Source organism: Neoarthrinium moseri (assembly GCF_022829205.1).
Source record: "Neoarthrinium moseri strain CBS 164.80 chromosome Unknown scaffold3_Wmoseri_CBS_16480, whole genome shotgun sequence".
Taxonomy (NCBI): Eukaryota; Fungi; Ascomycota; class Sordariomycetes; order Amphisphaeriales; family Apiosporaceae; genus Neoarthrinium; species Neoarthrinium moseri.
The window spans coordinates 82,892-95,899 of NW_026055117.1; the positions used below are offsets into that span (position 1 = coordinate 82,892).

General features: G+C 54.6%; 4 protein-coding genes across 4 annotated transcripts; 1 reads left to right on the plus strand and 3 right to left on the minus strand.

The window, feature by feature from the left end:
- Positions 1–1,011: 1,011 nt before the first annotated feature.
- On the plus strand, positions 1,012–4,624 carry JN550_001412 (uncharacterized protein; the record flags this gene model as incomplete). The annotated part of the gene is made up of 5 exons (XM_049312594.1): positions 1,012–2,316; positions 2,374–3,264; positions 3,317–3,389; positions 3,449–4,193; positions 4,255–4,624. The coding sequence occupies 5 exons, from the start codon at positions 1,012–1,014 to the stop codon at positions 4,622–4,624; spliced, it is 3,384 nt and encodes a 1,127-aa protein (XP_049176263.1).
- Positions 4,625–5,504: 880 nt separating this feature from the next.
- JN550_001413 (uncharacterized protein) lies at positions 5,505–6,110 on the minus strand (the record flags this gene model as incomplete). Its single annotated transcript, XM_049312595.1, has 1 exon — positions 5,505–6,110. The coding sequence occupies one exon, from the start codon at positions 6,108–6,110 to the stop codon at positions 5,505–5,507; it is 606 nt and encodes a 201-aa protein (XP_049176264.1).
- Positions 6,111–7,298: 1,188 nt separating this feature from the next.
- JN550_001414 (uncharacterized protein) lies at positions 7,299–8,593 on the minus strand (the record flags this gene model as incomplete). Its single annotated transcript, XM_049312596.1, has 4 exons — positions 7,299–7,647; positions 7,706–8,042; positions 8,099–8,396; positions 8,450–8,593. The coding sequence occupies 4 exons, from the start codon at positions 8,591–8,593 to the stop codon at positions 7,299–7,301; spliced, it is 1,128 nt and encodes a 375-aa protein (XP_049176265.1).
- A 2,563-nt stretch (positions 8,594–11,156) lies between these two features.
- Positions 11,157–12,794, minus strand: JN550_001415 (uncharacterized protein; the record flags this gene model as incomplete). The annotated part of the gene is made up of 4 exons (XM_049312597.1): positions 11,157–11,519; positions 11,595–11,828; positions 11,885–11,948; positions 12,010–12,794. The coding sequence occupies 4 exons, from the start codon at positions 12,792–12,794 to the stop codon at positions 11,157–11,159; spliced, it is 1,446 nt and encodes a 481-aa protein (XP_049176266.1).
- Positions 12,795–13,008: the final 214 nt, after the last annotated feature.

The following is a 13,008-nucleotide window of genomic DNA, read 5'->3' on the forward strand; positions in this document are numbered from 1 at the left end:
TAGCACACATCTATCTAGACTCTATCTAGACATAAAATACATACGCAGTCACAAAAGACGCCGAGACATTGCTGCCTGAAATGGCACTCTGCACTTGACAGGAGGAACGTGGTCTCTGCTAGACTTTTGAAATGCTCTTTCAGCTGGATCGTGTGCTTCAGGAGGGGAGGAATTTGAGGTTTGTGATTGCACAGCAACGGGCTGGTAAAGGTCCAGCAAACGCACCTTGGAGTGTCACATCACATCTTGACCAGGTGCGAAATTTAAAGGGCACGAGCTGTCAGCGTGGCTTCCATATGCTCCGTTCTTATATCGAGGGATGGCTGAGCATGCATTGCTGGCTGCGTATCCCCAGGGTCAATACATCTCAGCTTGGCCGTATCATGACCTGAAGTAGATATAGTACAGAACTGTGAACTGGGCTGTCTAGGAGGAGTCGCTTGAACGGGCTATGTTTGAAAGCTGCCGTATTACTGACTGCCCGTGAGCATAAAGAGCTTGAGTGCATCCTCTTGCCCCTTTGCTCTGGACGAGCTCGTGCTCGGCCTTGTAAACGAAGTTGGATGGTGATGACCCAAGGTTACAGGCAAGCGAGGTCAGCCTATGGGGGCGGACCTGTCTGTCTTGGCGCTTCTTAGTTCCAGCACTGTGGCCCGTGGTATAATATGCCGCGCTAACTAACTTAGCAGGGATTCCAGGTAACCGCGAACCCCCCTTACCCCCCTTACCCCCCACTTGCACACTAATCGAACCCTTGGGGTCCACGGGTCTTGTTGGTTTCTTTTTCCTGGTGTGGGGCGCCGTGGGCAATCAACGCGGTAGGTACCCGTGGACGCGTCTGGGTTGGCAATATCTGGGCGGCCACTATTTGCAGCCTGCCTGTGGACGACACACATCATTCCAACCTGCTCGGGTCTTTTGGCTCTCAGAGGATCCTCTCCGCCTGCCAAGTGGGCTTTCGACCTCCTTTTGCCGCCACAGGCCCAGCAGCGCGTCGCTGCTTTAGCCACCATGCCAGCGGCACCGTCGCGCCGCCGCTCCCGGTCTGCCTTCGAAGCCGACGGGGAGGCCGCATCGTCGTCCGGTGCCGAATCTCAGAAGCGCTTGAAACGCAGCGCCTCACACGACGAAGAGGACGAGGAAGCAGACGAGGACGACGAGTATGATGACGACCCATTTGCACCCACCCAGCGCACCAACGGCCTCCCGAATGGCTCCCACGGCTCCGGCGAGACCACCCACTCACCCGGCGCCGTCGTCAGGGTCAAGCTCGTCAACTTCGTCACCTACGAGAACGCCGTCTTCTACCCCGGCCCCCACCTGAACATGATCATCGGCCCCAACGGCACCGGCAAGAGCTCTCTGGTCTGCGCCCTCGCCCTGGGTCTGGGCTACAACACCAGTGTCCTCGGCCGTGCTACCAAGTTCGGTGAATATGTCACCCACGGAAGGGATACCGCCACGGTCGAGATCGAGCTGCAGAGGCGTCCCAGGGAGAAGAAGAACCACGTCATCCGTCTGGACATCATACGGGAGAACGACAAGCGCAAGTTCTGGCTTAATGGGAAGCCTTGCCTCGTCAAGGTGGTCCAGGGCCTCGTCGCCAACCTGCGCATCGCTTGCGATAATCTGTGCCAGTTTCTCCCCCAGGAGAAGGTTGCCGAGTTTGCCGGCCTCACCCCTGTACAGCTCCTCCACGAGACCTTGCGCGCCGCCGCCCCCGAGGAGGTCATCAACTGGCAGACGGCCCTCAAGACGCTCTTCATTGACTTCAAGGACCTCAAGGCCAGGGTCGAGACGCAGACCGCGAACCTGACCAACCTCCAGTCCCGCCAGCAGGGCCTCCAGGCCGACGTCGACAGGCTTAACGAGCGTGAGGCTATCAAGAACGCCGTCGAGGACATGAGGAAGGCTCGCTTGTGCGCCGAGTACAACGAGGCCCGGATCAGAACCAAGGCCGAGACCAAGAAGAGGAAGGACGCCGAGAAGCGCCTCAAGGCCCTTGAGCAGGCCTGTGGGCCCGGCCTAGAGGCAGTGAACGACAAGGAGGCGTACAAGGCCAAGGTCGGAGCCGTCCTCGACCACAGGAAGAAAGCACTGAAGACCGCCGAATCAAATGCCGATCAGGCCTTTCGTACCGTCGAGTCACTTGGCGAGCAAATCAAGGAGTGCCAGAACAACATAGAACAGGAGAAGCAACTCTTCACCACCAAGAAGGCGGCCGTTGGCAAGCTTCGCCAAACCATCACCAGATTCGAGGCCGAGTACAAGAACGAGCCTCCGCACTTCAACGCCGCTGACTGGAATCAAAAGATTGTACGTGATACGTGACCACTCGCGGGCAATGGGACAACTAACCAGGTGTTGTAACAGCGAGAACAAGAACATGTCCTCCGTGATCTAGTGCCCGAGAAGCGCCAGATCCAGGACAGCATTGGAGATATCAAATTGCAAGGCCGCCAAAACAAGACAGAGATCGACGCAATTCAGCAGAATATTAACAGCCTGAACTCCCAACAAGGCCAAAAGATCAGCTTCCTGAAGCGATTCAATCCCGAGGTCTACCAAGGCTGGGAATGGCTGCAGGAAAACCAGGATAAGTTCGAGAAGGAGGTTTTCGGGCCGCCCATGCTGACTTGTTCGCTGAAGGACGAGCGTTACTCTGACCTGATTCAGTCCATGCTCCAAGCCAACGACTTTCTGTGCTTCACCTGCCAGACCAGAAAGGACCATAAGACCCTGAGTGAGAAGTTCTACAAGGATATGGGGCTATCTATTACGATCAGGACTTGTGGTACCGATTTCCGAACTTTTCAGCCCCCGATGCCGGTAGTTGATGCCTGCCGTCTTGGCCTAGATGGGTACGCCATTGACTTCATGGACGGCCCGGAACCAGTGCTGGCCATGCTCTGCTCCGAAAGATTTCTGCATGCTTCTGGCGTTGCTCTGGAGGACATCTCGTCTGAGCAGTTCGATGCGCTCCAAAACAGCCAAAGGATCAACACATGGGCGACGGGCCAAACCTTCTTCCGCGTCATCCGCCGGAGAGAGTACGGCCCCGATGCTACAACCACCAGCACGCGCAAGGTAAATCAGGGGAGGTTCTGGACCGACCAGCCAATAGACAACCAAGAAATGACGGATCTGCAAGGCAAACTGAACGAGGCGACCGAGCGCAGGAGGCAGCTCTTGGAGAGCCTCAAGGATGCCCAGGCCAAAGTGCCGGAGATAGAGGAGAAGGAGTCGACTGTGCAAAAAAGACTCGTCAGTCTCGCCCCCAAGATGTACGCCCCATACTCACTAACGTGCTTCTCAGGACGAATTAAAGAACGAGAAAAGCGAGCTGCAAGCCGCTCACTCTCGGTGGGTGGGAATCCCAGACAAGATTGGTGAGTCACATTGCCGCAGAGATGGAAGCCTGTGTGACTGTAACTCTAACCTCGTGCAGAGGCACAAAAACGGATTCTTGATACTACGCGCGAGTCCATGCAAGCCTGCAAGGCTAGGGTGGCTGAACTCGATACGAGAAGTGATGAACTCTTAGTGGAGAAGGGCCAGGCTGTCTTGAAACACAAGGAAGCGGTATCACAAATACGTGATACTTATCACAGTCTTCTTGACGTCCAGATTCGACTGATTGAAGCTTCATCCGACGTAAGGGGGCTGAAGGAACGCAATAGCGAGATAACACGGAGTCTCGAGGAGAAGAAGGAGGAGATCAAGGCTTTCGCGCATAATGCGGCCATTGCAAAGCGCGAGGCAGAGGATGCCAAGCAAAGGGTAACCGACATGCTCGCCCAGAGCGAGGAAGGGAACGATGACTTCCCGCGGTACCAAGCCATGATTGAGGAGAAGACGCTTTCCGAAATTGACCACGAGATCCAAGCCGAGGAAGCCAAACTCGAGCTGATTCATGCCGTCGACCCTGGCGTGCTTCGGCAGTTCGAGAAACGTGCCAAGGATATCGAGGAGCTCGTCAAGGACAAGGAAAAATCATCCACCAAGCTTGGACGACTTGAAGCGCAGATTAAGGAACTGATGGAGAAGTTCGAGCCAAAGATCGATGAACTCATTGCCAAGGTTAACCAAGGGTTCGGCCACAACTTTGACATGATCAGCTGTGCCGGAGAGGTCAACATCCACAAGGACGACGATTTTGAGCAATGGGCCATCGAGATCAAAGTTAAATTCCGGTAAGCGGCCTTTCCTGTCTTGTTTCCTCGAGATAGCCATACTGACTCAAACCTCGCACAGAGAGCACGAAGAGCTCCAGCTCCTCAACCAGCACCGCCAGTCGGGCGGCGAGCGCGCCGTGTCGACCGTCTTCTACATCATGGCGCTGCAGTCGATGGCGCAGGCGCCGTTCCGCGTCGTCGACGAGATCAACCAGGGCATGGACCCGCGCAACGAGCGCATGGTGCACGAACGCATGGTCGAGATCGCCTGCCGCGAGCACACCAGCCAGTACTTCCTCATCACCCCCAAGCTGCTCACCGGCCTGCGCTACGACGAGCGCATGCGCGTCCTCTGCATCGCCAGCGGCGAGAACGTCCCCGAGACCGCCGTCGACCTCGACTTTGGCAAGCTGATCACGAAGCAGCTCGCCCTCAAGGCTGCTGCTTAAGGGGCCCTGGGGCGCCTTTTTGTGTGCGCGCGCGTTTATAAAGAAAAATCTTGCGGAAAATGTGCTTTTTCATGATGGGGTCATGCGCCCAAGAAGGTTCATTGGAGTCCGGCGTTTCATACCCCCTACCAGCTGGTAGTGATAGACTTCAAGCGTGCTGAGGTCGTTCCGTGTTGTTCGCATTTTGGTCTAGTTGTGTGTAGGAGCAGGTCGATCGGGAGACACTGCTGGTTCCCAAGGATGCAGATATCCTGCCCTTTTTACAGGCTCTAGCCTCGTAAGGTTGTCGTACGTAGAGTTGACGCGAGTACGACATGAAATGAAAGCGAGAACTTGATTACGCCCACTTTTGATGGGTTCGCCTTGTCCTATTTGCCATCATACCCCGGAAGATCCCTAGGAGACCTGTGGTTCGCAGTCAGACTACCTCGGACAAAGTCAGTGGTACATCAAGGTGGGTACTACATTATTTATTCTGTAAAGATCGATATCAACGAACCCAATCGTGCGGCCAGTAGCATTTCATCACTTTGAACACGGGTAGAGAAAAGAACGTGTTTCAAGTGAACATCGTAGATCGATATCTGATCCTATATATATCGACAATGCCATTCATACAACTATCCTCCCTTGCTAAAATCAGAAAACAAAAAGGGGTATCATCGTCCTCCACCACCAGCGCCTCCTCCTCTCCGTCGTTCCAACACTAGCCAGGCTGCCTACAATCATGGTAAAGCACGCATCGAACGAAATCAAATCCGGCATAACCCCCGACGAAAACTAACAACGCGGGCTCGCTGTGAAGAACAGAGTTCAGAGATCTCGTGGTGTCCCCCTTCAACGGACACGAAGAGACAGGTGGTACTGTTCCCCCGCAGCTTCAGATCCCACCGGCCCCCAAGCCCTCGAATACCGCGCGCCGCGGGTGCGCGAAGCCGCTGGCGCCGAGCCCGAGCCGCAGGGCCGCCGTGGTGGAGCCGTGCAGCGACAGCTCGGACCGGGTCCTGTTCAGGGCGCTGGGCTGCTGGGCACGGCGGCGGTGGTGATGGTGATGATGCTGATAAGTATATGGTTGCGCAGCCTGTTCTGCCTTGGCCGTTGCGTTGCTGCTGCTGCAGAGCACGGCGTCAAAGTCGCCCTCGTTCACGTCCAGGTCCGGCTCGTCCAGGCTGCTGGCGCACAGCAGCAGCAGATACGCCGGCAGAGCGGTCGTGAAGGGCAGGATGAGGAGGCAGAGGCATTGGGAGAGGGTGAGGATGAAATAGCCGGCCATTACTTGTGTTGCGTGGTGGTTGAGCAACTGAGCGAGGTAGCGACTTGTGGATTCTAGATTGAAGAGATGGGTCCTAGAGTTTTCAGATGGTGGGAGAAGACTGGTTGTCGGCGTAGTAGAGTAGAGCAGAGTAGAGTTCTGATCCGATTGCTGTTGGATAGACAATCCGTCAGAGTAATTCGGAGTGTGTGGTGTGTACAGATGCGTATTCATGAAAACGAGAGGTCGATGTCTGGATTTGACAGCAATATTATATATACAAAGTGCCAGAGCCCACCGGAGAATATCAAACGGTGACGTTCGATGTCAGAACCCCAGGGTCCCTGTTTCTCTTCCATGCGGCGTGCGAACTCTATAACGATTGAGTTTGGACGCACGCTGGAAAGCATCGAGCGGGTCACGCGTTGGCGCCCTCACGGTTGAGTTTGGACGCACTCGTGTCAACTGATCTCATTCTCCCAGCAAGCTCGGAAACTGTGTCTGGACTCGTAATATGCGAGGTGTCACTTGTCGTCTTCCCCAGGGGATGAGTATGCATATGCAGGACTCAGCCTCACGATTTCCTCATACTCGACGCGGCCGCGAAACGACGTTGACGGAGGGAACGCACAGCCTTGTGACCAAACTTTATTCAATGCCTCCCTGTACTTCAATTTTCATGCAGCGCGCATTTCTGTAATATGCGTTGGAAACATGCATCATGGTCTTGTCGTGGCCGAGCCTTCGCTGGCTACTTGGTTGATATGTTACAGAACCTGCCCGCCAGACACATGCGGTCAATGACAAGTGAAAGCCGGTGTGATTGAGAAGTGGCTGTTGCACTGTTTCATGTTTAAGCATCGCAGTGTGGTGAGAAATGCGCATACCAGGCCATTGGCGCACTCTAGAACCTGGAACCCGAAGCGACAACAATTGGGGACGCTCAGGTAACTCGAATAGATGTAGCGCGGTGTTGATTATTATAGTGACAATAAAAAAACACAGAATTCTTACCCCCTGAAACATAATATAAAGTGGATCGCCATTGTATCCGTTCGTGTACTTGAGCCTGACTTGCATTGGCCAAGTACTCGACTGGTAGGGCTTTTCCCTGCAAGTGACAACCTGAAACATGCGAGCAATCGTAATCAAGGACAATAGGAAGCAGCACAACTTCACGGTGAGGAAAGTCTGCGGGCAATGGCTAATATTATTCTCAGAACCAAGATGTCGATCTCTCTTCCTTGATATCTAATGTGATACTCTATCAAAGGGTATATTATGTACGTCTACTCCCAAAAACCTATAGTCTGACCCTGACAGACATAATCAAGTCTCATTGAGGACTCAAGAAACACTCCTTCGCATACGGCGAGGGCCTTATGCCGCGGAGCCGTGGGCAGGGGCCGCAGGGGCCGAAACCTAGGCACCGTGGGCCTTGGCGGGGGCTTCGACAGCAGGAACCTCAGCAACAGGAGCTGCGGCAGGGGCTTCAACGACAGGTACGGCGGCGGGGGCTTCAGCGACAGGTGCCGCGGCAGGAGCTTCGGCAACGGGAGCGGCAGCAGGTGCCTCGGCAACGGGAGCGGCGGTGCCTGTTGCAAAGGACAGAACGTTGGGCTGGCCCAGGGCGTTCTGAGGGAATCTGGCATTGAAGCCCACCACGTTGACAACTCTCTGGATAGTGGCAGGGGATAGCTTGACCTTCTGCGTGGCAACCATCCAGTTGACACCCTCGCTGCAAGGGGGCGTAGTCAAGGAACCCGAGTATCTATACGTCCATAAGAGTCAGTCGTGGGGCTATACCAGACAGCTTCGGGGTAACTTACGCCTGGAATGAACCGGCCTTCAACGTCTCGACTAACTCGGAGAACACAAGCGGTTGTGAAGTGACCTTGGTTCCTGGCGCGGCAATCTGCTCGACTGATTGGAACAGTGTCTCGTAGAGGTTCGATGAGACAGCGTTGGTTTGCGGGACAACGGATGACGACGGCATGAGGGTGAAGTTCTGGCCCGCCTGGAGCTGGGCGAGCAAGTTACGGCGGCGGTTGGCCACATCGCGCTTCCCTTGGACTACGCTCACCGGCGTGCCAAGATCGACTTCAGCGTAGACACCCAGTACAGCAATCTGGCCGTCGGCGCTCTCAAAGACGTTGTGGATCTCCACTGTAGACAAAGTCAGTACATGTCCGCCACATAAGTCCCAAGCGTGAACAACTTACTCTCGACACTGACGCCATTGTCAATGTGCTCAGCCGGATGATGGACGTGAAACTGCTTGAGCTCGAATTCAACACCGTTCATCGCTAGCTTGCCCCCCTTGCCTTCCATCACACCCTCGATCGTGGTTCCAAGGTTCTCGAACGTGATTCCCTCAGGTTGGTCGGGAATCTCAAGGACAACATCGCTGGCTGGCACCAGTGTAAACTGACCCTCAACCATGTTGATGGGAGACTGGCGCGTGCCGGTAGCACATAGTGCGTTGGCTGCAGGGTCAAGTCCTACCCAGTTGAGTGGACCCTATGGCAGACGTTAGTACAAGACCCTTATACCAATGGATGTATAAAACTCACGATTTGTCCAAAGTATCCGAAGGTGTTGACCTCGACGGCCTCTCCCTCTGCCCTTGCAGCCAGATGGGTGTGTGATCCGCAGAAGCCTAACGCCGGCGTAGCCGCTGCTGCCAGCAGAAATATCCTTGCCACGGCAGAAGACATTGTGGACTGATCCTTTGTGTAAATGGGACGATGGGTGAAAGTTACAGGGAACAGGATCTACCGAGTCCGAGGGAGTGACTATAGAAACGAAGGAAACGAAATATTGAAAACAAAGTCGAAAGCACTTAATGATCGAAGTGAACTCAAGCTCTCAGAGCGAGACAGAAATGAAGACTCAACAATGAAGAGATTACCAAGGTTGCCGGGAAGGGAAAGAGAGTCAACATCGGCGGCGTAGGCTGAGGATAATAAGCAGCCAGCGGACGATGTCAACGGCCAGGGGCCGTGTGATGGTGAGCACTTGGCGGCGTGCCCGGAGAGCACCAGGACTGTGTCTCCGTCACCGCCGAAACTCTTCACATCAGCGAAGCATTCCAAAAATACATGGGGTCATCGTTGTTTCCACCTCCTACTGGTGCACTGGGGGCCACGGTGGGCATCTCTGCAACTCGGGCACTGCATCTCAGATCCCACGCGCCGCCTGGTTGCGACTGTATGTCGGCGGTCGTGGTCTGGAGGGGGAATACCAAGTCAAACAGTCCCATGGACGGGGGACAAAGAAACAAGCTATTCGAGCATGCACGCAATTGTCAGCTAGACGGGAAGGGGCCCGAAATCGTACGTTGTTGATACATCGCGAACTCTTGGGGCGGGAAATGGCTGCAGCTGGATTGGGCCCCTTGGTCAGCCTCTTTGCTTGGCCTAGGCTGGGCGCTCCCCCTTCCTATGCCGCAATACGCGGTGCTGGGTTGCCTTTTCCCGCTGACATGAACTTCACGCCGCCGGATCGGTACAGAGCCGGTCTTGATGACAAAAGACATCAAAGGCGTTGGAAATTCATCATGACTGGACGTGTTAGTCATCGCCACCACACTTGCCACGAGGCATCCGTAAACAAAACACTGGCACGAATCTAACAGGAAACGAGCATAACGCTGTAGCGCCGCTAGCCATCCGGTTAGCAGCGCGCAGCCAGGCCATGCCGACATCGTCAAGGGTGGTCTCGGGACCCGAGAGTCGTGTGCGGGTGTTCGGAGCCAAGTGTCGTTAGTGGACCTCAGAGGCCCCTTGGGCCCCGTAGCGCAATCCCAGCCAGCTGGACGGTGGCCTGTGTGGACTCGCGGCGCCAAGTTGCCACATGCTTAACGGCCATTAGTGGCGAGCTAAGCCTCTAGGTGTGCTGATTTTTCCTTTACCAAGCCTCCCCAAGCCTCCTTATTTCTGCTTGGCAGGCTTCATCCTACTGTGACCAGAGCTCGGCGACGCGCGCCAGGAGCTCCTCGCGGTCTCAGGTTCTTTGGCAAGAGAAGCTTGGCCTACAAATTCTGGAGCAGTCTTTCTGGGGGTGGGTCGCTCAGGAGTCTGCCCTGAAGAAAATGCCCCGGAATAATGTCGCCTTGGCTCAGGTAGAAAGCTTGTTGCGCGAGGACAGACGAGCCAGGCCCCAGCTTGCCAGTCAGAGAGCCAGGGAGCCAGGGAGCTAGGGAGGGAGGGCATCGCTGGACGGATTCAGCGCACTGGGTCGCCAGGCTTGCCAGACGTCTTCCGGGTGCTTGCTGGACGCGCGACAACCTGCCCAACTTCCAAGACTTGAGATGAACGCCGATTCGGGTCAAGTTAGCTGACTAGAACACGTCAGTCGGGCGATCGGGTTTGCGCTTGGATACAGCGCCAGAAGAGCTACCAGAGCTGCTGATCCGGTGGTTACCGACGATAGAGTTCAGACGACCGATGGCCTGGGTCCCCAATAGTTAAGGGCGACCCCCTTCTCCACCCCCAGATCACGGAGTAGTTTCAAACATCTGTGCACCATGCCGCTGTGTCGCAGACCCCTGCAGAACACGGGGTAGTCAGGCACTCCTTCGTAATAATCAGCCCACGTATAGAAAATTTCGAAATTTTCACTGCATCCATTGGACGAATCATGGCAACTTGACCGCAGTATACTCTTGGCTGCCATTCATCAGGGGAAGGCTGTAAGCGACAGGTCTATGCATCTGCCGCTTGGCTGCTTGCTCCAAGGCAATGCGGCTCACGGCATTGAATTATCACGGATACTTGCCTGCTGCCAAATCGGAACAGAGTTGCGAATGTACCTCATACTAAAAGTTTTCTGTAAGAAAAGTAGTGGGTAGAAAAACCTTCGCGGTACGTGATACAACTAGATAGCTTTTGTTTGGAAATCCATAGCTCTCGCCTTTCAAAGATGTCGCTGGACTATATAGGGGATTCATTCCCAGGTACGTTTTGCTCCCTCATAAACCAGTCATCGTAATCCTGAAACCTTGAGGTCAAATTGAAGCCAAAGGCGAAATGATAGAAAGATACTTTCCTTGTGAGACTGGGCCTTGCACGAGAGCGAGTGCCGGCAATTGGTGGATCAAATTGCCGAGTTATCCCCCCTGCAGCCTCTTACACAGAATGCCCTATCTCTTCTGCCTCTCGGTTACTCGTACCATCAGATTCTTCTCAAAGAACATGTTGTGGTTTCTGATATGGATAGGGTTCTTTGCATCGACCACTTGGAAATCAAAATAGCGTAGCAACTGTTCTTGCGTGTCAGTTACTCTTGTCTTTCAAAAGGGTCACATCTCTCAAGGCTTGCCTCGATGTATGCCTTGTTGAGCTCCATGATGGCCACGGGCTTGCCACTGCACCCGAAGCGCCCATAGCCAAACACCATCTCGGCCACGTTCATCATGGTCTTCTTCTTCTCGGCGTCAATGCCCAGCCAGCGCTCGGGTCGGAACAGGTCCGCGTCGTCCCCAAACACGTCGCGGGACCTTTGCATCCCTAGCATATTGTGCGCCACGCGGGTCCCTCCTGGGACAAACTGCCCGAGGAGCGTGTCGCCCCCAGGTGGCACCTGTTTCATGCAAAGTCCTGAGAACGGGATATTCATTCGGAGGCCTTCATAAATTACCGCCTAGTTTAGGTCTGTCAGTTCTCGAGAGGCCTGCCTGATGGTGAGACATGGAAAATGACAACAGGTTTGACATACTTGAAGATACTCTAGCTCCTTGCCCTCCTCGGCCTTGGCAGGACTGGAGATCTTTCCTTGAAATATTGCTTCATCTATCTCTCTTTGCAATGTGTGATAGATGTTTGGTGCTGACATGAGGTGCAGCATAGTTCCACGCAAGGCCGTCGCTGTCGTGTCAGAGCCTGCAACTATTTGGAAGAGAAGTTCTCCCTCAAGCTGGTCGCGAGTCACGCCATGCCTGATGAAGGAGCTCTGAACAGACATTGATTAGCAAGCCTGGGAAGGCGTTAGTTCGCCAGCATACTTACAAGCATGTCCTGTTTCTCCTCGGCACCAGCAGACAAACGTTCCTCGATGATGCGATCGGCCACCCTGTTCTTGAGTTTAGCGCCCAATCCAAAAAGCCTTGTCAGACGAGAGAACGAGAACGTACCCCAAAAGTCTTCCTATACCCTTCCTGTCTGTCTTCTTCGGCCCTATAAAGCGGAGGACAAAACGTGAGAAGAACAGAATCCGCATCCAGGGGATCTCAGCAAAGGCTGTCAAGAAGGGAACTTGTTCCTCGGAGGTCCTAATGTAGGCGTGCAGGTCCGAGTCCGCCTCCAGGTATCCGAACTCCTTTCCGTATGCGATGCGGGTGATGGTGTCGAGCGTGAAGTACTGTACCGCCGTGGCCAGGTCCATGGGCCGAAACTCGGTGTCGGTCGAGAGGTACTTGCGGCGGATCAGGCCGTGCAGGTTGCCCAGCTGCTCGTCGATGCCGTCCTCGATCGTCGGGTTCTCCTTGCCTCCGTAGCCAAACGAAAGTTGTGCCTTGAGTTTGTCGTGCGCGGCCGTGTCGCCCATGCTGAACAAGCTGTCCTGGTACGGGTTCATCCGCAGGGCCTCGTACCAACTGGACCGCTTGTACGGGGAGCGCGCGGCATTCATGCGTCGGACGATGTCCGGATCATCTGTGATGAGATCATTTGGCCCTATGCGAGCCAGATGGCCGTAGTTTTGGTTTATGGCACGGTATATGACTGCCTGCTTACCCTTCGTGGTGTAGTAGAGCATCCATAGGTAGGAGAATGAGCCAAGCCATGGTCCTTTGATGTGGCGAAGTCGCGACCACGAGTATGCATATGATGCTAAAATGCAGAGAGATACAGCCAAGCCTAGCCATATGGGAGGCGAGAAGGTTAGTAGAACACCGGAAAGCAGTTGCGCGAGCGTCATTGCCACTGATCTTGGAGTGTTTGCTAGTATTCTTGAATGTCTTCGCTGCACTATTCACCGTCACGTCTGCTGCTTATATAATGAGGGATATTCCAGTCAGTGTAGCAATTGATGTCGCACTCTTGCACTGAAAAGGATACAAAGCCATTCCCTGCCGCATGCTTAGTGATGCCCATCACTGATCAAAACCCGATGGATGGTCAGACCCTGAGCA